At 40.2% G+C, this 25,865-nt stretch overlaps 1 protein-coding gene across 1 annotated transcript in view; it reads right to left on the reverse strand.

Moving 5' to 3' along the window:
• CDH17 (cadherin 17) overlaps nucleotides 1–25,865 on the reverse strand; it is a 43,442-nt gene that overhangs the window by 10,036 nt on the left and 7,541 nt on the right. Inside the window, exons 2-11 of the mRNA XM_078393596.1 lie at nucleotides 16,208–16,309; nucleotides 15,855–15,989; nucleotides 13,225–13,363; nucleotides 10,645–10,803; nucleotides 7,697–7,896; nucleotides 6,461–6,595; nucleotides 5,379–5,532; nucleotides 4,267–4,482; nucleotides 1,794–1,870; nucleotides 590–781 (exon numbers count right to left, since the gene is read on the reverse strand). Coding sequence (XP_078249722.1) covers nucleotides 590–781; nucleotides 1,794–1,870; nucleotides 4,267–4,482; nucleotides 5,379–5,532; nucleotides 6,461–6,595; nucleotides 7,697–7,896; nucleotides 10,645–10,803; nucleotides 13,225–13,363; nucleotides 15,855–15,989; nucleotides 16,208–16,309 — 1,509 coding nt within the window. The remainder of the gene's footprint in view (nucleotides 1–589; nucleotides 782–1,793; nucleotides 1,871–4,266; nucleotides 4,483–5,378; nucleotides 5,533–6,460; nucleotides 6,596–7,696; nucleotides 7,897–10,644; nucleotides 10,804–13,224; nucleotides 13,364–15,854; nucleotides 15,990–16,207; nucleotides 16,310–25,865) is intronic.

Consider the following 25,865-nt stretch of genomic DNA (forward strand, 5'->3'; position numbering starts at 1 on the left):
TTTAGTCCAAGAACATCTGGGGACCCAAGGTTGGGACCACTGGACTAGGGGAAATGTTCATGAAAATAAATCCTAACAGTTGGATGGTTTACGTATCTGGTTGCAGAGCCAGAGACTGGGAGTTTAATTGCCACCTGCAAAAAGAGCCCGCCTGTGCAAACTTGGGCAAGCTGAATAGTCTCAGGATGCCCCCAGAAGAAGGAAATGGTCAACCACTTCTGAGTATTCTCTATCTAGAAAGTCCTGGAAAGCTGAAATCAACTTGATGACATGGAATCATTATTGTTATCATTATTATTAGAAGATAGACCTTTCAATGACTCAGCTGTACTCCCTCAATCCCTTCCTCATCCCTCCCCCCCCATCTCCCCCATCTTGAGTGTTTTCCACACAAAAGACTCCAATTTTATGCCATTGTGCTTTACTGAAGCCTGAACAAAACTTCATGGTGGATCCAGTGTCTTCTCTGTCAGCTTCAGGGCAAAGTTAAGCAGGCCTGCAAGTCACACTCGACTCCGTTTATAGGCTCCAAATATTAAGATTTATTTCAAACTCAAGACTGATCAGAAAAAGAAATTATGTTAGTTACCTTATTAATAATTACATATCCTCTGTTTGTTTTTCGATCTGTCTGTATTGAAAAAGAATTGTTTGGATCTCCCGCTTTGACGGCGTACACAATTCGAGAGCTTCCAGTGAATGGTTCATCTGTGTCTGTGGCTTGAATTTCCATTATTACAGTACCAACTTGTTTGTCTTCTGGAAGAATCACAGACCCATACTAAAAGGAAGGATGGACCAATTACATGCTTAATAAAGACAAAAGGAATGGAAGAATGTTGCTGTGGGTTTTCCAAGTTGTTTGGCCATGTTCTTAAGGTTGTTCTTCCTGTGACCGACATCTTCAGAGGACAGGAGTCAGAACTCTGTCTGTGCTCTGTCAAAACAGAGTTCTGACTCTTGTCCTCTGACGATGCCGGCCACAGAGACTGGTGAAACGTTAGGAAGAAAAACCTTAAGAACACGGCCAAACAGCCCGGAAAACCCACTACAACCATCGGAGCCTTTGAGAATACGAAGAATGTTGCATTTATAAGAAGATGGACTCATTTCTGTCTGTTTAGTGAGTGGAGTGGCTTAATATCAAATTCAGTTGTTATGCACAAATCAAAAACCATAAGAGAATTCCAAACAGGCTTGTGCTATTGTCCAGCTAGAGGACAAATTAAGTGCTGTAGTGCAGAGGTGAGCAACATATTAACTCATGGCCTACATGCTGCCATGCAATGGCCCAAACATTTCCTCTGCACACCCAAGGTGCCCCAGCACCTCTATGCACCCCCAGCACTTAAAAATTGGCTTTGGCTCAAAATATCCCCATATTCTCTCTAAAAACCAGGGGGAGCAATTTTTCTATTTTGAGGGAGACCTAGAACCACTGCAAAGTTCAGTTTTTAAAAAAATAAAAACATTGGTTTTGGCCATTGCTGGATGCAAAGTGTGTAGGGGGTCTGTGTTCAGTAGCATCCTTAATTTTTGTAAGGATATAAGGAGGAACATAACAGGAGCAGTTATAGTCCTACAAAGTCCAGGGCTTGGTGTGGACAGCCCAAGAGGTCTGGAGATGGCCCACCTCTACTTTAGTGAACATACTGTAATGAGTAGATCACAAAAATCAATAAGAGCTATGTGGTCCATACAAAACACAGTGCTGGATAGGAGGTACGTTTATTAGACCACTAAAAATGTCATACAATCTGCTGACTTTCATAACTAAATCAATGGATACTCACATCTGATTTTTCAAAGATTGGGATCTGATCGTTGATGTCAATGACATTTATCTGCACATCACACAGTGTTTGGAAAACTATGAGAACAAGAACAGAGCAAGATCAAATGTGAGCCATTCTGTATAGAACAACGATTCTCAAAACTGTTCAATTCAAAACTTCAGTCGTGCCCTGAGCACCATAAAGAGAGCTGGGGAAGACATTTGTTGGGTTAGCCGTTCCTTATGCACTTGTCCTGAGACTGGTCACCGGGGGAAAAAGCATCTTGCCTTGCAAATCCAAACATTTCTAAAGCCCATGATGCATTTCAGGGCAGGAAAGCACAGAAAACCACATGTACAGTGGGGTCTTGACTTAAGAATGGCTCGAGTTAAGAACATTTTGACTTAAGAACCACTCTCATAGGAAAATATTGACTTGACATAAGTACTTAGATTTGAGTTAAGAACTGAAAAAAAACCCACGTGGGAGGCAGGGAAAGTGCAAAATTTGAACTTTCAGTTAACTGTTGGCCAGTGAAAAGGGTGCCTGTCTGCTTCCTCACTCCTCCCAGCGTTTAGAGAGTGGATTGGGAGACAGTCTTCAGACTGCCTGGTACTGTACTGCCTGGACTGTATTTTCCCTGCCTTCCCTGAACCTTTCTTGACCTAAGAAAAAAAGAAACAAAATATCCCTCCTCTAGTGGTCGAAGGCGGAATAGCAGCTTCCCATTAGTTTCTATGGACGGAAAAGAGCAGATACGGATCAAATGGTTTTCAATGCATTCCTATGGGAAATGCAGATTTGACCTGAGAACTTTTTGACTTGAGAACCGCCTTCCAATACGGATTAAGTTCTCAAGTCAAGCCCCCACTGTACACATTTTAAAAAGTACACGGCTAAGAATATGCATATTTCAAAATTGTGCTCTCATGTTTCTCAATAGGCAACATGACAAAATAAGCAGCAATAAGTGGGGAAGAAGGACGTCATTGATGCAGATGAAGCTTTTTTTAGTCACAGTCTTAAGAGAGAAAGTGGAAGAAGGTCATAGGACATTCTAATTAAGTTCTGCTAGGTGCTACAGTACTGTATTGTGGTTTCTGATTCCACTAAAATATTTAATTGAACTGTATGGCCTTCTACAAATCTTGGATTTTGGACCTTTTTCGCAGCTATTGTTTATATACGCATGCCATCTAATTTCAGAAGCTAAGCACTGCCAGGCCTGGTCAAGTTTTGGATGGGAGACCAGCAAGGAAAGCTTTTGATGGGAGACCAGCAAGGAAAGCCAGCAATCTCCAGGTAGGGCTAGGAAAAAAAAATCTCATAAATCAGAGTTAACCATACTGGGCAAATGGAACAACTGTCTGACTCGACATAAGGCAGGTTTCTGTACAGACCTTCTTTATAACACATGGACCAAAAATCTGTTAGTTACACCCTCATGCATAATGCAAATAGCATAATTTTTGATAACAAGCTGTGCAAGTTAGGAAGTCAGCATAGACATTACAGTGGGGTCTCTACTTAAGAACTTAATCCGTATTGGAAGGTGGTTCTCAAGTTGAAAAGTTCTTATGTTGAATCTGCATTTCCCATAGGAATGCATTGAAAACCATTTAATCCATATCTGCTCTTTTCCGTCCATAGAAACTACAGTGGAACCTCTACTTAAGAACTTAATCCGTTTTGGAATGGTGTTCTTAAGTTGAAACGTTCTTAAGTTGAAGCAAAATTTCCCATAGGAATGGACTGAAAACCAATTAATCCATTCTGGCTGTTTTTTTGTTATGTAGAGGTGCGTTCGTACATTGAAGCATTAGTTCCCATAGGAACTAATGCAAAGCTGGTTAATACATACTCTACCACTAGGGGGAGAATTTTTTTTTAACCTAAGATGACCTAAGGTTAAAAAAAGAGCAGGAAAGTTTTTTTTCCTGTTCCTATCTTGGATCTCTGTTCTCAAGTAGAAGCAAAATTTAGCAAATGGAGCTGTTCTTAAGTTGGATTGTTCTTAAGTAGGGACATTCTTAAGTAGAGACCCCACTGTATCTGTTGTGTGCTGATGATAACATTTACACCCACTTCTTAACCTGCAGCATTAACTGCCAAAAGTTATGCCATTTGTGTTACAGCATCATAAAATGACCATACAATTTTGTCCATCCACATTGTTCTTAAATCTCATTATCTTACATAGACTTATTCTAAAATAGTGGTTGTTATCTCGTGAGGGTGGGCTTTTCTGTCCCCTGAACCTGTCATGAAGTGTACCGAACTACCACCACTGCAAAAATATGGTAGGGAGAAAAGAGCTTGCAACCCTAGTTAGCCTGCTCCAGGCTTTTCCAATTGACCCCCAGTAGACAAGCTCTACGTGGGGGGGGGGCATAAAAACATGGAGATATGGGTTTCCCATTGCTCACCCTCTACAAACTTCTGAAAAAGAATGAGGTGAAGACAGGAATAACTTCGTGTGTGATGTACTCACCTGGATCTGTCACTTTCACCTTCAGTGAATAATTAGAGGCAAGCTGCTTGTTTAATGCATTACTAAATAGGTTGATTGTCCCTGTTCCTGATTCAATGCGGAACATGTTCTCTGTAGGGATTTGGGGGGTTTGATCCACAATCTGGTACTGTAGGCGTGAATTAAGAGTATTTTCTTGGTCTGCATCTGTAGCACTAAAGACTCCTATCAAATTTCCTAGTGGTGGTAAAAGACATTGGAATAAATATAAATATAAACTACATGGAAGCTAATTTTTATTTTATTTATTTATTTATTCAATTTATATCCCGCCCATCTGGTATATTTTACCACTCTATAATAGAAAATAAAGTAAGTTACAATATTAGTACTGTATAAATATTCTGTAAACCAATTCCAGGCAACTAATGGAGGGACATGAAAGAGCTGTGGTTAAACATAATAATTGGTTCTTTAGTTTAGATAGGTAGAGCAAAGTACCTGAACTAATAAGAATGTCAAAAATTCATTTGGTTCTCTCTGAATGCAAGCTGACCTAATGTGCATTTCACAAAGCAGGACACAACCCAAGACTTAGAAATATTTTGATATTTACACTTTCTTTAGTTGTGCAAAGCTTTTTAAAAGGTGTTCCAATATGCATGTACTGTATTAGACAAAATCATAGACAGATCAACATTTGCTAAGGAAAATTGTTTGCAACAGTGCTTATTTAAGGACAAAGGCAAAAAAAAAACATTTTTTCTTCAGCTTTCTTAAACAAATGCTACTTAAGAAATAAGAAAAATGCTTCTTCAGAAATAAGAAACTGAATAAAATTAACACTGACAGATCCAGCATTTGGATAGCTCTGTTGAGACTGACAGATTGGCAGTTGTCACTGTCAGCAATATAAGATAAAGTTACTTTTTAGCAATGATACTCCAGTCAGCAAGAACAGTGGGATTCTGGGAGTTATCATTCAAAACGAGTAACTTCTCCAGCTCTCCAGCCATAGGCAAGCAAAGAACCCACATGTCCTATGAAAATCTACTTTGGATTTGCAATTGAGACATAGCTGTCCAAATTCATAGTGTTTCCAAAACAGTCTTTCTGACATCATATTTTCTTACCTACAATTTCATTCTCCTGAACTTCAAATTTAGTCAAGCGTTTGCCACACACAGGGGGATTATCATTAATGTCTTCTACTGTGACATTAAGAGTCACTGCACGTGACAACTGTAAGTCTCCATCGTCATCTTTCACGATTATGGATAATGAATACTGAAATAGAAATTTTGTAGTTAGGAATTGTAAGCTGCCTTGGGTACTTTTAAGAAGAAGATGGGGTAAAAATATTATAAATAAATGAGAGAGAGAGAGAGAGAGAGAATTGATTTACAGGTAAAATGCATGTCTGCTCAGAAGCAAATCCCACTGATATTAGTGCTTACTCACAACGAAGTACTAATCACAGCCTTTGAGAGACATGGCAGTGAAAACTATATTACCAGAATCCCCCCCGCAACAAGTTCAACATGTTATCAATTTGTTTAACTTTAATATAAGGGAATTGCTGCTGAATCATAGTGCAGAATGTTCCATGGAGATAGAAATACTGCTAAACACAATTTGAATATTTAGTGAAGACATTCAAATTAACTTTGGAATTGATAAATGTGCAGTTCTATCTATACAATGTTGCAAGATCCAAAAACTAGATGGAATAGAGTTAAAAATTGTAGTATTATAAAATCACTATCAAGTGATGAAAATTATGAACACCTTGGAATACTAGAAGCAGATAACATCCTGCACACAAAGGTTAAAGAACTGACAGATATGAAATGTATTAAAAGACTGAAATTTCACAGAGTATTATAAGCAGTTGCAGACCTCAGAAATCACACCATGAGAGCTACAAAAAGAGCAGTATTAGGAACAACATACATATTGCACTGATATTTAACAGATACTTTTATCTGTTATATAATACCAGTCAATGTTTTTATAATTTTGATTGACTGTGCCTGGTGTTTTTGAATCATCATCATCATCTTAGAACTCAACAGATCATTGAGTCTAGCCCCTTTCAAGGCAGCATGGTGGGGAATAAAATTTCTATCTACACAGCCAGATAACCTACACCACTGAGCTATCCAGCAGTTTTATATCTTTTAGAAGAGTTGTTGCTCATTTTTATCAAACTTACACTGTCTTTTTGTTCTCTGTCCAGAGGTTGTGTTACGTAGATAGTCCCATTCCGGTCAACCATAAATGGAGGTTTAATAGGAGACATCTCTTCTGATAAGATATGATACGTTACACCTGGATAATTCCATTGTACCTGGTATTTCAAAGAGTTAAATAAGAGCTCATAAAACAGAACACTCTATTCTCATAGTAACAAAAGGCAGTATCATCCTCTTCTCTTTCTCCTGCTCTCACTCCCATTTTTTCTTCTTTTTTTAAAAAAACTTGGTTTGTTGGCCCAATAAAGAAATAAATCTATAAGGCAAATAGATTTGGAATGCACTTTTACTATGTATTACATATAGAGTTTGAAAAGTTGCTTTGTTACACTATAACTCCTAGAATTGTTAGGTAAGGGATTCTGGGATTTGTAGTCCAAGAAATTAATCTTTTGATACATTGATTATATTTAAGATATCTTGATTATATTCATTTTCACCTAAATGGATCTACCAAGAAGCTTATTAAAATAGAAACACATTATATAATATTTTTGGAACACCTTTAATAATAAATGAATGTTTCTGTGATGCTGTTATAACTATGACTGAAAAGCAAATGCTCACAAGTATACATACTGACCTGAAATTTCTTGGAGAAGGAAAACAACTGAACATGGAAATGTTGGTTTGATGTTTTGGTTTCTTGATTTGTTTTGTTAGTTGTAGCTAACAATTCTGCTAGCTTAGAACTGTAACTAATTACTTTTTAAATCTAATATTCCCAGCTCTGTTCTAGATATCATTTAAACTCTAGTTCCCATCGGCCCCAGTCAGCCTCATTAATGATGAAGTAGGATGGGTGTAGTAATCCTTCTACATTGGGAAGGTCAAGGATTTCTGAAACCGCCTCTAAATTCATCTAAACTGATGGCCATCACCACATTATGTGGCAGTGAATTCTGTGATTCATTATGGAATGCATGTGAAGTGCTTTGCTTTCCTTTGCTGCCTCTCTTGAACATCCTGGCAAGATCTCATTTATGACAGGGGCAGACCTAACAGTGATAACACCAGCAAAGTTGTTACATTCAGTTTAGATTTCTGTCCTTTCACTGTTTAGTGCTCTCTCGAGCAAACCAACCTCATTGGTCAAAGTCTCTTTAGAGGCAAAGTATAGTAGGTACACAGTAGGAGCCAGGAGGTCAGGATCTAAACCCTTGATCCTGAGCTTCTTGGTGGTTTCAAGACCTTACCCGACTGATGCTGATGGGATGCGGTTCCGTGGAGTTTTCCTTGATCTTTACTGGTGGTGGTGACTTCCACAGATTTTCCAACACAGTGACATTCACATCTACATGACTGTTGAAGGCATTTACTGACTGTCCTGCCATATCATACACATCCACAACGAGGATAAAAACGTTCACACTTGTTGGATCTAAATACTGAGCTCCTGAAAAAGAAACAAGGATTTAACTGATGAAAAAAATCATTGGACAAGGATCACATGCAAATGCAGACTTCTGAAGTATTTTTTTTAAATTACATCTTCCAGTATCAAACATCCAGCATGGCCATTATCCCAAAAAGCAACTTTGCCAGCACATATAACTTTGATTCCCTTGTAAATAATAGCTTGCCAACTAAAAGCAAACGTGGAAACTTCTTTCATTTACTTCATCCTGGAATTCAACCACCTACCTTCTGTTTTTCCCTCTAAACATTATGGTCTTATACTATTCAGAAATAACTGGAGCTGAGCAGGTGACACAGGAACAGAGCATTTGAAGCCCACTGGAAATTTTCCATTACAGTAGGAACAAAGAAGGACTTTCTAGCAATGGTAAAACTACTGCTTCTTTTAATTCTGCTTGCATTGTGCCTTCCTTCAAGGAGGCATTAACCATTCTCACTTTACAGCCCAACTTGGCAACTCACAAAGGAAAGAAACAAAAGAGTAGAGATATCTAGCACTAGAAGAAACTGGGAAAGTTAGGTGTTTTGGATGACAACTTTCAGAATCCTCAGGAAGCATGGTCCGTGGCTAGTAGTTAAAAAAAAGGAAACTTTGGGCCAGTAGTCTCAAAAAATAGCACTTTCAAGCTCTCAACACAAAATGTTCATGAAAAAAAACATAGTTAATGCTAACCAGGATCCCTTGCAACCACTGTCTGCAAAGCTGTTTCTCACTATGATTTACATTGCCCCATGGGGCAGTGGTTAAACTGTAGTACTGCAGTTAAGCCTCTGCTCACAACTTGAGTTTGATCCAAATGGGTTCAGGTAGCTGGCTCAAGATAAACTGAGCCTTTCATCCTTCTGAGGTCAGTTAAATGAATACCCAGCTCGCTGGGGGGGGATTGTTGTTTGCATAATTATGTTGTAAACCGCCCAGAGAGTGCTCTAGCACAGTGGTCTCCAACCTTTTCTGAGGTTTCTGCAAACCAGTTGGGAGGTGGGGTCTGTATGTGGGGGGCATCCCCCCTCACAGGTGGGCATGGTGCACTTGTGGGTTGGGTGTGACACACTTGCAGGTGAGTGGGCCACACTTGTGCACATGCATCGGTGAGTGTGGTGTGCTCATGGGTGGGTGTGGCACACTTGTGGGTGAGCGGGGTGCAATTGTATGCATGTGCGGATAGGCAGGGCACCTGTGTGGGTGGGTGGGTGGGTCGCCCATGCATGTGGGCATGCGTGGGGGAGTGCACGGGGATGCATGAGGGGGTGGGAGATCTGTCTCCGCATCCCGGTCCTGTGGAGGCCACGGATCGGCAGCGGGCTGCAGACTGTGTCTTGGGGACCCCTGCTCTAGCACACTGGAGTGGTATATAAGTCAAAAGAGCAGCAGCAGAGTTAGCATCACAGTTAGCATCACTGCACACGTAAAACTGCATTGTGTTTAATGCTGGTAAGGAAAGCAAAGGATGTCAGTCTAGACGGGAGGAAAGGAAGGAATTATGTTCGTAAGTCTGTTTCAAGTTTTGTAAACCATGATTTGCACGAAACCAAGTTTTTCTGCATTGGGGCAACATCTAGAACTAGATGTCATGTTCTTCTGCTTTGTTCCAGAACCTCATGGAACAAGGCAGAAGAACAGGACATCTGGTAAAAATTATTGTAGTTTATCCTATCTCACATTCACTAAGGTTCCAATTACAGTGGTGCCTCGCTTAACGAACGCACCGTATAACGACGAAATAGCATAGCAATGAGTTTTTTGCGATCACTGATGTGATTGCTTACCGATGGCCCCAATGGGTGAAAATCGCATTGCGAAGACCGGTAAGCGTTTCGCTTACCGATCTTCACATTGCGACGCCTGAAAATCAGCTGTTCGGTGGCTCCAAAATGGCCACCGCATGACCCAAAATGGCCGCCGCAACCATTTTTGCGCCCTGCCCTCACTTACCGAGGGCGCAAAAATAGCGGCGCAATGAGGAAACTTCGCTGAACAGTGAGTAAAGAAGCCATTGGAACGCATTAAACTAAGTTTAATGCATTCCAGTGGCTTTTTCCATTCCATTTAGCGATGTTTCGTCATAGCAATGGTTAATCCGGAACGGATTAACCTCGCTATGCGGGGCACCACTGTATACACTAGAGATAAGCCATTAATTAAAAGGGAATTCCTTAAGTGCTGCTTGTGTATGATTGTCACATCAGGTTTTCTCACCTCTGGTATTTACAAATTCACTTGCTTTGTTCTGTGGTTGGTCTTCTGGCCATAAGCATGTTCTTCACTGGAAATTCTGATTCCTCAGATTGCTTCATTTGTGTCTCTTGAACACTGATGTGATTTTAGCTCTAACAGCAGGCTATCTGTAATTAACACTTTGGCCCTAGCACCATGGAATAGTTTGCTCTTGATGTTCTCAGAGCTTGGGAAAGTTACTTTTTTGGACTGAAACTCCCAGAGTTCCTCAGCCAGAGGAGTGAATGTCTGCTGATGGATTCTGAGAGCTGTAGTCCAAAAAAATAATAATAACTTTATTGAGCTCTGGTTCCACTATGATTTTAATCAGCAGTTTCTGCCACATTTTGCAAGGTTGGAATTTCCATTCAAAGCTACAGACTTTTGAAATGCAAATGAGGGCTAGAACTGACAAAGCCATGTGTTCTTAATCAAAGACAGCCCATACTTTTCAGGACAGGCTGCTTATTTATTTTGAAAACGGACACCATAGAGAGGAAGTCTGCCTACCAGCAGGAGTTGTTGAAATTGCGCCTGTGACGTTGTTAATCTGGAAAAGCATAACCTGATAAGGATTGGGGAAATGTTGACGGAGGCTGTAGCTGAGCTGAGCGTGTGGCGTGCTGGGATCATCGCGATCTGAAGCAGTGACATACATGAAGATTTTTCCTGTTTGATTTCAAAAGAAAAAATATGTACATGTTAAGGGTGAAAGAAACTGAAGATGGCATTCTACACTGGAGAGCCACCACTGTCTTCAGAACAACAGGTCAGCTTATTTCAGTAAAGGGTCAAGGATCCTAGCTTTTTAATTTGAACCACCAACCATAATCCCTTCCTACAGAATTAATTTTCAGTTTTTTGGTAATCACATTAAAAGAAATGGGGTAATATTGGGACCTTTGACTTTTAGGTTTCATAGCCACATTCCTTAACAACTATGCAATGGCCCTGTTATTTTACAGTTTTTTAATCTCTCTTTTCCAACCTAAGGACATGAACAGTTCCCATAAATTTATGCATTTCTCAACAGGATATATTGTTCTCATAAACACAGTACATGTTAAGGTACATATATTGCACAATATATATGTTGTGCAAAATTGTTCTCACAAACACAAGAACTATCATCAAAACCAGCTGAAAATATATTTCTATTTTTGTGAAGATTCTCAGTCATCCAGGTGTGGTTATCTGGAAGTTGAATCATGGCAACTGGATTTCTTTCCTGTTAGGTGAAGCTGCTTGGATGAGTAGTAAAACATTTCAACCTAACGAGAAAGAAGTCCAGTTGCCATGACTCAACTTCCAGAAATTTCTATTTTGTTGATCAAGAGAAAAATGTTGTGGGTCCTTGTTTTTATATATGAGAATGAGGCAGTCAAGTCTCATTCTCATACATAATGATCGCACCCACAGTGATCATTTCTAGCTTCTTTCATTTGGTCGCAATGAAACCTCATGTGGGGGAGTAGCAGACTCGCACACAAGGGAGTGGAAATTAAGAGGGAATTTTGATCAGAAAGGGTTTCTGGTTAGGAAAGTGTCCTTCTGTTGCACTGGCTGCTGCTGCAGAAATGCATTGCACACAATGGACATGGAATAGCCACACAGCAGTACTGGCGATCACAACACCTCCTTGACATTGGCATATCAATGTTTCAATGCATCTTCCCATAGAAATTTAAAAAATATTACTAATCAGTAATGCAATGGTGACGGCCCCCAGGTGACATTCTTTTACCACTGTATTGATGTATCAGGCATTGGGGGAAAAGTGCACCACAGTAATGGTGGCCATCTTCCTGGCTTCGATTCTGAAAAGAAGCGGGGCAAGTCGTACACACAGGCAATCCCAACAAGGAATGCACCAGTACAACAAAGGTACAAAATAACACAACCCTTCTGGCAATGGGGAAATGTTCTGCAGTTACACCGCTGGCCAGGAAAATGTCTTGAGCTTCGCTGTACATCATATGACAAGGGGGAAAAGCAACAAACTGGGAGATAACTAGAGAACATTTCCCTCACATGACCAGGGCCTCAGTCTGTTTTATAGACAACTAGGACTTGAAACAACGTCTTACAATACTTAATTCTACACTCTAACCACTACACTAAACTGGCTTCTCTTTGAACTAGATCTGCTTCAACCTGAAGACATAGATTGCCTCCTTTCTCATCTTGGGCAAGTGTTTTTCAGTCAAGCATTTTCTGGTTTGTACAAGAGCTATGTCTTTAAACATTTAGGCACAAACAGGAGAAAATATTATCATGGTTTGTCTGACATTCCCTCAGGAACACTATGTTTATTTAAGAGGGAAGTTGCTCTTCAGTTACAACTTGCAGCTGAGAAATGACTAATCTAATAGTTCCCAACCTTGGGTCCTCAGATATTCTTGGACTAAAACTCCCGGAAGCCTTCACCACTAGCTGGACTATCTAGGATTTCTGAGAATTATAGTCCAAGAACATCTAAGGACCCATGGTTGAGAAGCACTAGACTAACCTCTTCAGTAATGCCAACAGCTGAGATGGAAACAATGGCAAAGTTTTCAGCTTGTTGGCCTGTTTTGTTATGCTCTCTTAAACTACTTAAGAATATTCCATGGAGGCAACTCGACAATGGTTGTTTATATTAATTTTATTAGTGTAACCTATCCTTAGCCTCTGGAACAGATACGAGGAGCATGTGCCCTTCCAGATGTTGTTCAGCGCAGTGGTTAAAACGCTGTACTGCAGCTAAAACTGTGCTCACGACCTGGGGTTCAAATCCCAGGTAGCCGGCTCAAGGTTGACTCAGCCTTCCATCCTTCCGAGGTCGGTAAAATGAGTACCCAGCTTGCTGGGGGGGCAACCTGTAGCCTGTATAATTAAAAATTGTAAACCGCCCGGAGAGTGCTTGTAGCGCTATGGGGCGGTATATAAGTCCAATAAATAAATAAATAAATAAATAAATAAATAAACACCTATCATCCCTGATCATTGTCAACACTGGGTTTCATGGATTGGAAAGCACCTTTGGAGGCCTGCAGTTTTCCTACCCTTGCTCCAGGGAGCAAAAGTATTTGCTCAAACAAATATGAATACCTGGCCGAGAGTTTTGTCTCACTACTCCAAAATATTGTTGTTGATCAAACTGGGGTGGGTTATCATTGATGTCTTTCACTTTTATGAGGACAGTAAAGGGGCCTTTCACTCTTTCTCCATTTGCGTTCAGGCCTTCGATCTAATGGAAAGAGGGATAAGAAAGGTATATTCAAAGAATGTCATGTTCAGCTCTTAGTGAACTTTCTCATTTATCTTTGAGAGTGTTTGATTTAATTACACCGTTTGACTCAAAGTGTACCTTATTATCAGCAATGAAATATATAGTTATATGAACCACCCAATGCTGTAAAATCATAGAACTATACAATAAAAAAATCTTATAATTGACACTTGGAAGGTATCCCCAAGTATCATCTAGTCCAACTTTCTGCCTGTGCAGGAATGTTTAAAAGTTATCCTGGCTAGCTTTTAAAATATTTTGAAACTGCTCCTTCGAAACCTGGTCTCTATTGCTATTATCAGTGGCTGAACCTAAAGCAGTAAACAGAGAAATAATCAAACAATATGTTGTTCCAAACTATCCTTCTTGAATAGGAAAATGTTTGGAAACATAATTTGTACTCTACCAGCAGTCTTACTGTTAGCAGAACCAAAAGAGCATCTAAAAGGAGCAACCTGAGGGGGGGAAAACAGTGAATGTTTCAGAATAAGAGAGACCAAGGAGTGGAAATAAAACAGGGAGCTTTCCTCTGCAGAAGATTTTAAGTACAAAGAATCTGATGTTTTGAGGACCTAGAAAAGATAGTTCTCAATTCTTCTGGTGATTTAGAAGTGATGTTGATGCTGCTTGGCAAGGCTAAGTGGAACTTCCATCATTTCAAACAGAACTTCGAAAAGTTCGCAAAGATCGCAGCTCTCAGAATCTCCCAGCCCATAGGACCATCCTAGCTGTGACATTCTGGGAGTTATAGTTATAAAAACACACACTAACTTTTGCAGGCTGTCCTTCAAAAGTTATATGTCACCAAACAATGGTTGCTGGGGAACAAGCACAGGAGATGGTTATAGCCTATCTACCTGTTCGGGGCTTTCCTAGCAGCATCAAGCTGGTTGCTTGGGAGAGAAAGCACCAGCAGGACCTTTGGTCAGTTCCATCAGGAACTGATGTATTTATTCATCGAAGCAAAAAATATATGCAACCATGCTTGCGCTAGTGATTTATGTACCTCCAGAGGGCAACAGAGGTAGAAACAAGTAGCTAACGTGTGACTGCATTGACAAATACTGTAGGAATTGCTCTAGGATTGGCATGATTAGATTTGTAGTATTTTCCATTGACTACATGACATACAGCTTAATGTGAACCAGCCCAGACCCTTTTCCCTCCTAATCTGCACTTTCTTTCCTCTGCCACTGAAGTTTCTACTTTTTAAATAAACAAACATACTTGCATCAATTTGGGCGTATGTGATTGTTGGGGTGCAGGTATCGTGTTGAAGCACAGTGCTGATTGTTGCCATGCTAGAGGACTTCCTTTGCATCTGTCCCCCCCCCCCCCGTTACTTCCCAAAACTACCTCCTGCACTGACCATACTGGCTCCTTCCACAGCACCACTGCTCTACTATTTCGCTATACTAAATGCTTTGCATATGATTTCAAGCACTGGATCTGGTGATCTCTGTTTTTAGCCGAATGGTCACATTGTTATAACAAATTAGCATCAAGGCCTTACAGAGAAACTAAAAAATTAAAAATTAATTTGAAAAACTTAGAGTGGACAGGGGGTTGCATTTGTGCTGTGCTGTGTGGTGTGGTGTGGTGTGGTGTGGTGTGGTGTGTGTGTGTGTGTGTGTGTGTGTGTGTGTGTGTGTGTGTGTGTGTGAGAGAGAGAGAGAGAGAGAGAGAGAGAGAGAGATTTGCAAAACCCACTAATGTCAGTTGGGGAAAATGAACAAACCAGCAAAACCCTCACTTACAGATGAATTTAAGGCCTAAACTTCCTTTTCCCAAAGACCTCCCCCCCCCCACACACACACTGTTAAAACTATAGCTATAGACAGTCCACCCCATCCTTTCTCAGTTCCAGTTATATAGTTCACTGTTGTAAAACATTTTCTGCACTGAAGACTGTATTTTATTGATGATGCCAACCATCCCCATAAAGAATAAAGGTACAACTAGGCAACCCCAATTATCCCGACCCTGACTGGTTTCGTTAGTGCTAAACAGGGTTGCTTTGAGGTCTGACATATCATTTGGAGCAATCCTTGCATCCACATGTAAGAACTGATCATGCCACACCTCACGCGGCTTTGTTTCACATGATTTAAACTGGTCCTCTTTCCCTTTAAGGCAGTAGTTCCCAAATTTGAGTCCCCAGATGTTCTTGGACTACAACTCCCAGAAATCCTGTCCCACACAGAAAGTGGTGAAGGCCTCTGGGAGTTTTAGCCCAAGAATATCTGAGGACCCAAGGCTGGGAAACACTGCTTTTTTACAGGGCATGAGGGGGGGAAATCCCCCCTCCTGTTTGTTCTTCCATGCTGCTTGAGAAATAGAAAAGGGAAAGGAGATGAAGCTTTCTGTTTCATTTTAATTGTTGGTAACCAATATAGCACACCACCATTAGCAATGATTAAAAAGAAACACAATTGTATCTTTGCTTTACCTCTAGGGTGTGGACTTTTTTTGTTTCCCAGTCCAGAGATCCATTAAGATACAAAACTCCATCTGGCCGAATCTGTATGATCCCATCTGTCTCTCCAGTTAGTCGCAAGCTGACAGTAGGAGGTTCAAATGTAAACTGCCGTATGAGGGGGGAGGAAAAGGCAAATCAGAACTCAAGTTTCTTCTTGCACATATCAACATTTTACCCTAAGCTGCCTATCCTCTATTTTAGCTATAGAAATATGGAATAGTTAATTTCCTATGTTACATTTGATCAGAGCCAAAAGACAGAGAAGCAGTTAATTTTCATACACCCTCAATCATTTTTCCCCATATTTGAATACATCAGATTACCTTATACAAATATGGCACTGATGGTAAACCTTCCTGAACAGAAAAAGCTTTGTTCTCCAGAGGTCCCTCTATCTGCTGCTTATCTACATCTTGGCAAAGAACCTGCAGGAGAGAGAAGGATGGGACAGGTTATTAATATTGTTCATATTATTCAACGACAGTGAAATATTGACCCTTGTGTCAGTACTGAATAATTCTAATTCCCCCCCCCCCAGTTCTAGTAGCAACAGCAACATTGCTTTGTTGGTAGAAACAATTTTTCCCCGGACATAATTAGATGGATAGACAACAATATTAAGTATTCTCAAAGACTTTCATGGCCAGGATCCAATGGTTGTTGTAGTTTTGTCGGGCTGTTTGGCCATTCAGAACTTGGCCAAACAGCCCAAAAAACCTACAACAGCCAACAATATTAAGTATTTGACAATTGCACAGATTATGAATATTTATGTCCAAAAGTTTGTGAAAGCAGAATTATTAAGTTGCTGGTGTGACTTAAGTCAGACTCGACAGCAAGTCACAAGTCCCCATCCCTGGGAGTTACATGCTTAAGTATTATTATTATTAGAAGAAAATACTTTTGCATTTCCCTCTAGAGCTTAGTGTGCAGTAAGAAGGTACTTTATATCTGATGACCAAGCAGGAAAAAAAACTAAAACAAAGCAATGTTCATGCTATGGGAGATCATTGTAGCTTCTGGGGTTATGATCAGATGGTTTTGAACATTTACGGAGAAGTTGCTTCCAACCAGCAGACCATGCTCACAGTTACCATGCAACTTAAAGTAGATGAGGACGGTTGACTTGCTAACCTTTCTTCTTCACCTTCCTACTGCAGGATTCTCTGCTTACTCATGGTAGAAGAGATGGCATAAAAGGCCTCTTGAGGAGTCCCTTAGGTTAGGGTGTTTGTGTGATTCTGAGGTGACCATGGAGTGGAACAAGGAGCCACTCGCCAAGGTGAAGCAAAGCCACAACAAATGTTTCATCTCCTATTTGACATTCTTAGGATTTTTTAAATGATAAACAACACGAATTGAGGAAAGAAAATCTTGAAAGTAAAATTTGTATTGTAAGATAGTATGGTTGGCTGGCACTAAGGAGAAGGCAAGTGTCCGCTGAATTTCCCAATTCCAATCACTGAGATGGCAGGGAGGACTCACTGAGCAATACAAAAAACCTAGTTCTAGCTTTCTGCATTTTTGCCCACTCATGTAAATGTGGTGTGTGTCCCCCAACCCCAAGGATAACCAGGAATGCATAGATAACCTCACAGACCCAGGAATGGAGCAGTTCAGAATGCTAAACAGTACAAGTTGGGTTGGCCTCAATCTATGTGCTTTTTATTTGGGTACAGAGTGGGCTGGGAGGGGGCAAATTCCACTAGAACTGACAAGTGGTACCTCCATGTCATTATGCATTTGTTCAGCCTTTGTGAGAATAATTATAAACATCCAGGCCAAAACTACACTGCTTTCTTCTTTGGATGCCTCTCTGATTTTATCATTTACAGTTGGGATGACTCAAGTGCTACAGTCCATCAAAGTGGTGTACTTGCATATCCTGTTCAAAGGTTGGTTTATACACATGCCGACCTATTTTATTTCTCTGAATAAAGATAATTCTTGAGAGCTAAATTATGTGAGTCAGAATACCTTAACAATCACCTCTACCCAAATGGCTCTGTTTGATCATTAGAGCTTTTTCTGAGGCTCTGTTCCATGACCCCTTATGGTGTGGAAGCACATTCTTATTTATCATGGTCCTGAGATGTTGGAGAGTGCCACCAAAGAAAGTGGCCATGTGTCCTCTTTTATATATAATCAGTAGATAATTGGTGAATCAACTCCTCTACATGTTGCATTGATTCAATGGGCCTATTTTAATTGCACCTTACTGGAGTTTAGCAAATAAAAAATAAATACATGTCCTGATTATTATGTACACAGGTGTCAGTTTAGCAAATAAAAAAATAAATACATGTCCTGATTATTATGTACACAGGTGTCAGGTGGACAGTAAAGGCTGTGGGTTGGTGGGAATAAATTCAACTGACATATCAGAGAGAACTTAACAAATATCATGGCATACTAGAAAGAAAAATAAGTGAGCTTTAGATCAAGGCAGGACTGAACTCTCCCTAAGAGCAAAATGATAAATCTGAGGCTATCAGACTTTGAGCATATCATTAGCCTGAATGGAAATGACCATGATGCAAGGAAAAGTGGAAAGTAATAGGAAAAGAGGAAGACCAGACTTGATGGTATATATAACAACAACCACAACTGTAATACAGTTTTCCCACTATTCCCCATACTTTTGCCCAATGTGGGCAGAGCAAAAAAACATATCTAAAAAATAAACAAAATGTTAAGAGTTTAAATGGTTTGTGGCAGAAAGGTAACAAAGCAGTGGAAACCATTCAACAGGAAGTGCAAGAGTAAACCTAAGTACAGTGTTAACTTTTATTTGGTAGACCTAAAGAAAAGTCATTGAGTGATTTATCTGAAGCATTGTCTGATCCCATAGCAATTCCAGTGTATTGAGGATTAGCAAACAAACAAGGTTTAGCATTAGAATAAAGATAGGATGTTTGGAATTCAGGGACTGCTATTACCATAATTCAGTGGCAACCTCCCAAGCCAAATTATGGGACCAAGAAAGCCCAGGAGGTCGAGCAGCCCCCTCACTTCCATGCTGCTCCTGCATCGCTTCTGTGGACCATTAGAAAAATGCCCTGTTGCAACATGGAAATTACAAAGATTCCCTGTGATGCCCAAAGTTACATGGGGGAATGGGTTAACAGAAGCTGCCTCTAGACACTCCATATGGAGGCAGCTTCAGTTAGAAGTCATCCCCACAACCAACTTTTAATTCACAGGGAATCATCATATCTCCCACAGTGCACGAGGTGTTATATTTATGCAGAAATTCTTTCTATTTTGAAAGATCAAAGCCAGTTTCTTCAACTCAGCTCCATGGTTCAAAGTTTTATTCCTTTGGTTGTTGTAGGTTTTTCGGGCTGTTTGGCACTGTTCTGAAGCTTTTTCTTCCTAACATTTTGCCAGTCTCTGTGACCTGCATCTTCAGAGGACAGGAGTTAGAACTCTGTGTTGTGTTGTAGTGTGTGGGATAGTTGAGTATTTGTAGCTGTGGGATCAGCTTTTTGTCCTTTTTTGGAAATTGGGTGATTATAGTAATCAGGGTGTTTTTTTTGTTATGGGTGTATTGTTGTGATAAAGGGGAGATGGTCTCTCATTGTGATTGATGGGTGTCATTAGCTAGTCTATTGTGTGCAGTGGTCACCAGTCCTTGTGGCTGGGTAGAGTTCGTTGACCTTTTTGCAGGATGTATTTTTCAGTGCTGGGAGCCAGGCTTTGTTGAGTTTTAGACTTTCTTCTTTTTGTTGAAACTCTGTTGGTGTTTGTGGATTTCAGTGGCTTCACTGTGCAGTCTAACATAATCATTGCTGGTGTCTTCACAACTTCTGTGTTTCGAAATAGGATTTCATGTCCAGCTTGTTTCAGGGCATGTTCAGCTACTGCCGATTTTTCTGGTTGTTTTAGTCTGCAGTGTCCTATTTTAAACCATCGGATCCTGGCTGTGAAAGCCTTCGAGAATACTTTAATTCCTTTGTCAGTGTGTAGATCCCTCCTCATAAAACATGACTATTTCATGTGAACTATAAAGCATCCCAAACACCTTGTGAATCATTGTTTAATAAAAAGGCAAGAAAGGGTGGGTCCATCTATTTCCTTGGCCCATAGACAAATTGGTAGTTGTGCCATTCCCACTTTAGTCTGATGATCTATCAACTTCACCACACTGACAACTGTTAACCGATGGGATGTTTCCACCCTGTTGAATTCTGCATCCCAGATGGTTCTGGAATCTTCCAGTTTGTCATCGATTTCTAAGTGGATAGCATCATAATCTAACAACTAGAACTGGTTTTATTTCCCCTACAATTCTGGTGAAGGCTGCCTCCACACACCCCATATAGAAGCAGACTCAGTTAGCATTTATTCTCCTATGCACCTTTACAAGTCACAGGGAATCCTCATGTTTCCTTTGATGCAGCTGTGCAGGAATGTGAGGGGACTGCTCTACTTTCTGTGGCTTTCAGGGTTCAGCCTTGGCTGATTTCCAACCAAATTATAGGAATTGGAAGTCCTTGAATTCCAAACATCCCATCCCTAGTTAGAACACCTCATTTAAAAAAAACACCTTCTCAATATCTTATTTTCTGTTTGTTGTCTCCACAATCAGCACACAGTAGCAGGCATCAAAAATAATCCAGGAAAGGAAAGAGAAGAAAAGAGAGAGGAGAGATCCTTCCTAAAATATAAAAAGGCAAAACAGAGCCACAGGCACAGCACAATCAAGATGGCGGACACTGCATGGAGCTCAATAGCACACAGATCCCACCCATAGGGAAGGACCAGAGCAAATGAACATTCTTCACTGGATTCTATAACCAATCCATGTTCTTCTTCAACGCAAAATTCTCTCTCTGCCCCTCCTGGATGTTCTGATTGGCTGCAGACAACAGCACTTGCAATACTACAGTATTTGATTAAACGCTTCACAGGCAATTTGGGTGGTGAAGGAAAAGGAAACAGAAAAGGGAAATCCGAATGAAACCTGAATTATTCATTTTTCTATCATTCTTTCAAATGAATTATCTGGATTTCAGAGACTCTCTTTCTGAATTAAACAAAGGAACACAAAAGAGACAACCTCTTTTGTGTTCCCTCCCAATTTGATTGACCCGAAAGTCCCATTTTACTGGCCCAACTGCACAACAGATGCATGCTTCGTAATGCACCCAGCACTTTGTAAATTAGCAGCAATTAACAGAAGTAGGTTACACAATTTAACTTACGCGCACGTAAATCATGAACATGATTTTAGCCTAATAATAACAATAGTAATGTACAGCACAGGTTGTGAAGCAATCTATCAACACAAACTAATAGCACAAACTAAGTAGACACCCAGCTGACAAAGTCACATATAGTGCTCCTCATTATAGTTTACTCTGATTATTTCTATTCAAGTCATGATATTCATTTTTACATTTCCATCTGTAGATGTATAAAAGAATCCATGCTAAATTGGTTTATCATTATGTCCAGTTTGGAGAAACAATGGTTTACCTCTAAACCAGGATTTGATACTGTAGCTTGAAATAGTTTTTAGCTTCTACTTTGGAGACAGACTGCTGTTTGCCTAATTCACAAAGGTGAGCTGGAGTGTTAAGAGCACAGGAGAGACTGAAGCAATATGAACACTAAATATAGAGTTCTAAAAGCTAAACCCATGGTTTAGTCACTAGTTGTGAACCAAGGCTTTCCTTTTTGAAAAAAAGGCAGGTCATGATTTGCGAGTTGCAGTTCATCTATTCCACCTGCATCCATTAACATTATGCCTCAAGACCCTAGTGATGTCTCTGGCATTTCCTTTGTTCAAAATAGGTGAAAGGGGTCCATTGAGATACACATAGTTAGATATTATCTTTCCCAGACGCTGTATATAGAGAGGTTCCGTCTTTGTTATATTTTATGCAGACATTTTCCTGTTTTGAAAGATCAAAGCTTCTTTCTTCAAACCAACTCCAGGGTTCAAAGTTTAATTCATTTCTCAGTGTGCAGATCCCTCCTCATAAAATATGACTGTTTTACGTGAGCTATAAAACATCCACTCTGTGAATCATTGTTTAATGAAATGGCAAGAAAGGGTGTGTCCATCTCTTTCCTTGTCCCGTTGACAGTTTGGTAATTGTGCCATTCCTACAATGGTGTGACACTCTGTCCAGTATTCCAGTGGTTCCCAACCTTGGGTAACTGCAGTGTTCTTGGACTGTAAATCCCAGGAACCCCAGCCAGCACAGCAGATGGTGAAGGCTTCTGGGAATTGCAGTTCAAGAACACCTCGGTTACCCAAGGTTGGGAACCACTGCACTATACCACACTGACATCTGCTAACAAATGGGATGTTTCCACCCTGTTGAACTCTGCATTGTTCTGGAATCTTCCAGTTTGTCACCCCTTTCTAAATGGATAGTGTTAAGATCTAAACATACTAGAACTGGTTTTATTCACCATACGGTCTGAGTAGTTAGGGACCTTTAGCATGTAATACCACAGCAATTACATTTCAATCCATTTCCTCATGATAAATTAACCTAATAAGGCAAGACAGAACTGAAAATTGGGAAGAAGCCTTTCTTCTGAAAGCTGTGAATTGATACAGAATTTTTTAATCTGGATCAATTGACTGCCCAGGATGAAGAATTGCTTCCGTTTTTTAAAGGTGAGGCCTAGATATTTGCTGAACTAGGTGAGATATTATTTGCTGAATTCTGCAAAATGGCAAATCATCTGCACTTACAGCATTTACTAATTCCTAAGTATGGCTCTACAGCTTTGGGCACCTCAGAACCTCCCCTCTCTTTGAAACTACTTGAATCGGACACAACTTAATGATTGAACAACAACAAAAATTATCAGTACCAAAAAAGAAAATCCTAGCATTCGTTTATACATACCTAATAGTGGTGAATAAGGATGATATTCATGGTTAAAAACAGGGCATGAAGAGTTGGATCATCTTATTTTATCTAATCATTGTGCAGAAGCTTTAGCCTGTGTACGCATTATATCTATGGATTTAGCGATAACAGCTTATTCAGCATAAAATTATGTTTTATTAGACAACAACAAAAATTGTCAGCAAAGGCCTGAGTAGATTTGTTAATGTTTAATGTCTCTTCCAAGGTTCCCTCTAACCTGTGCAGCTGCACGAGCACATGCGGCTCCGCTCCCTCCGTTCAGGGCTTCTCCTCCGTGCCCCCACAGTGATCGTTTCCAGCCCCTTTGGTTCTGGTTACAATGGAACCCCACACGGGGAGAGCAGAGTTGCATGTGCCAGGGAAGAGCCCCGGCCAGCAGGGCTGAAAATTAGAAGGAATGTTGGTCTCTTCTATGCTCCAGTTATATCTAATCATAGACTCTTCCTGAGGGGGAGGATGTGCATGCTAATACATATATTAATTCTGTATAGGAGCAATCTTTGAATTGTGTAAATCTACATATTTTTGCTAAAGCATCTACCTGCCTCATGAAAATTAATCAATTGTCAGCAAAAATGAATTATTCATTCCCTTAAGGTGACTAAATTGTGGATATGGCAGCATTGGAAGGAAAAAAGCTCCTATTTATCAATGGACAGGGGGTCCTTATAAGTTCTCAGACCTCTAGATTTTTTAGTTACAACTCCCATCTTTTGCAACAAATGTGAGCATGTTAAATTTTAACACATCTGGAGGATACCAGGTTGAGGGAAGGTTGAGTCGAAAACTGGATAACTTAGTATTTAAACCAATTTTCGCTGAAATCCAGTCATTCCTACTAAAGATTTTACATGAATATTGCAGACACAATTGTAACTTTGTAAGCAACTGCATTTTAAAAGAGGCACTGAAACAACACAAACAGTTCACAGCTGGATAATACAGGCAGGGACACGTGCATGCATGCACAAATGTACATACACACCCTGATTCTTCTTCTGAATTTATTATATCAACAAAAAAACCCTGCAAGATAAGTACAGTTTTGACCCTCCAAATCAGGGATCAAAGAATTCCCACCTGTTAGAAACTTATCTCAAACACCCGAGCAAAGAGAACCTAGGAAAACCTTGAATCAAGTCCTTTCTAAAAACCTGAATCATGGCAGTAAAGGCTCACATTCCTGCCCTCTGCAACAACAGGAACATTTCTTTTGGTTAAAGAATCCCTGCCCAGGGCGCCACATGAATTAGTCCATAGATGTTAACTCTGCCTACATTTCTTGGTCAAAATGCAGATTGATCCTATGAGGAAATGTTGATATCTAATGCTACACAAGTCATAACACTACCCCCTCCATGGAAGAAGAATGTAAATATATGATTGACTATTGGTACGGTCACCTGTGGACAAGAGCACTAGCTATTGGAACAAGCCAAAGACTCTCAATCATGCAGTCAATATGGATTATTTTATTGAACATAGGTATTGACTTCATTGCCTATATTAACAAGAAAGACAATAAAACTGTACCCCGACCATCACCTCACCATCACTTTGGAGATTATATATTGACGTGTGCTTCAGTCTAATGTAAGCATAGGCTCTCAGCAGAACATTTCAAGGGAAATCAGATTCATGCTCTTAATTATTTATTTGGTTTATCATCCCAGCAAAAATATGGAATTTTTAAACAAAAAAAAATCTAATGGTATTCAGTCATTTTCTCTTTGGGGTCTGTCTTGTCACAGCTTGCCCCTGGATAACTGTCTTGTTCTGTCAATTTGTTTTTCACCTCATTAAGTGAGAACTGTGGTTTAAGAAATGCCTACTGTAAATCTATGAGTTCCAGTTATGTGGAGAATATTTGTGGTCAAAGAAACCTCGCCACTTCGGAAGGTCGCCAGTTGCTATGAGAAAATGGGCGGCAGGCAGGAGGGAACCAGTTAATTGTCCCTGCTCACCTAATTAACCACTTGATTCTGAATGACAACATATTGCTATACTGTAGTTTAAACTAATGGGAATATGTTGCAAGATAATTGTGCCTAATCTTTGTATCTTTAACCAAAAGAACACTCACCCCTTTCAATGGAGGATTGATTATTTAAAAAGTATGATGTATAACAAAGAGGCAAAACAACAGAGACCTGTGGCAGCATCAAGACTAACACATTTATTTGTTATAAGCTTTTGTGGTCTCTATGACTTCTTATACAGATCCTCGGGATGAGCAGATAGCAGCATCTGGCACCTTTGAGCAGTGCCTGCCAGGCCTCAAAGCCCTTGGGAAGTCTGCTCTGAGCCCTGCTAAAAAATACTCCAAGGATCCAGGCAGCTAGATTTAGCCACCTTTCCCTCAAAAGTGGCTAAATCCACAGTTGTCCAACCCAGCACTGCTTTCAAGAATTCAGGAAAATTAAAAAAGACGGCTAGAACAGTCATCCATTACCATTCTCAGACCTATCACTACAACCCACTGGTAAAAGAATAGGACCACCAAAAGACATTTCACTCTAGATCCCTGCAAACATAGAGACTAAAAGCAGGAACCCGAACCCTGTATTTTTTTAAAATTACCATTTTTGATCATTAAAAGAAGGAGGACTCTGAGCATAGCATATCCCAACAGTTCAGTTGCTTGGAGTGCCTGGCTGCATGAGTGAGTGACTTAGAGGATCAGGATGAGAGGCTCACCTTCAAATTTGGGAGGTTTCACCCCATGCCCATCATGAGTTGTCAGTTCTTAGCTGTGGAGCTATGAGCCAGAAACTCAAATGTCCACTGTGCCTCTTGGAAGAGGGGGCCAACTGTGGTCACTCAGAGCATGAATGGCTATGTGGCCTTAAGCAAGCTACAGGGTTCCCGATAAACCACTTCTAAGTACTTTACAACTAGGAGGCCCAGAGAGTGAAGGGTTACCATGAGTCTGAATCCACTTCACGGCACTTAATTATTTAAATGTTCCTCTCTCAAATGTTGGAGAGTACACAAATACTCCACGCAAATAGCACAGACAATAAACATTGATTTTTTCATATTGTCACTCCCTGAATCCCACGAGCTGTATCACTTCTGCCTGTGG

This window comes from Pogona vitticeps, chromosome 4 (assembly GCF_051106095.1).
Source record: "Pogona vitticeps strain Pit_001003342236 chromosome 4, PviZW2.1, whole genome shotgun sequence".
NCBI classification, from domain to species: domain Eukaryota; kingdom Metazoa; phylum Chordata; class Lepidosauria; order Squamata; family Agamidae; genus Pogona; species Pogona vitticeps.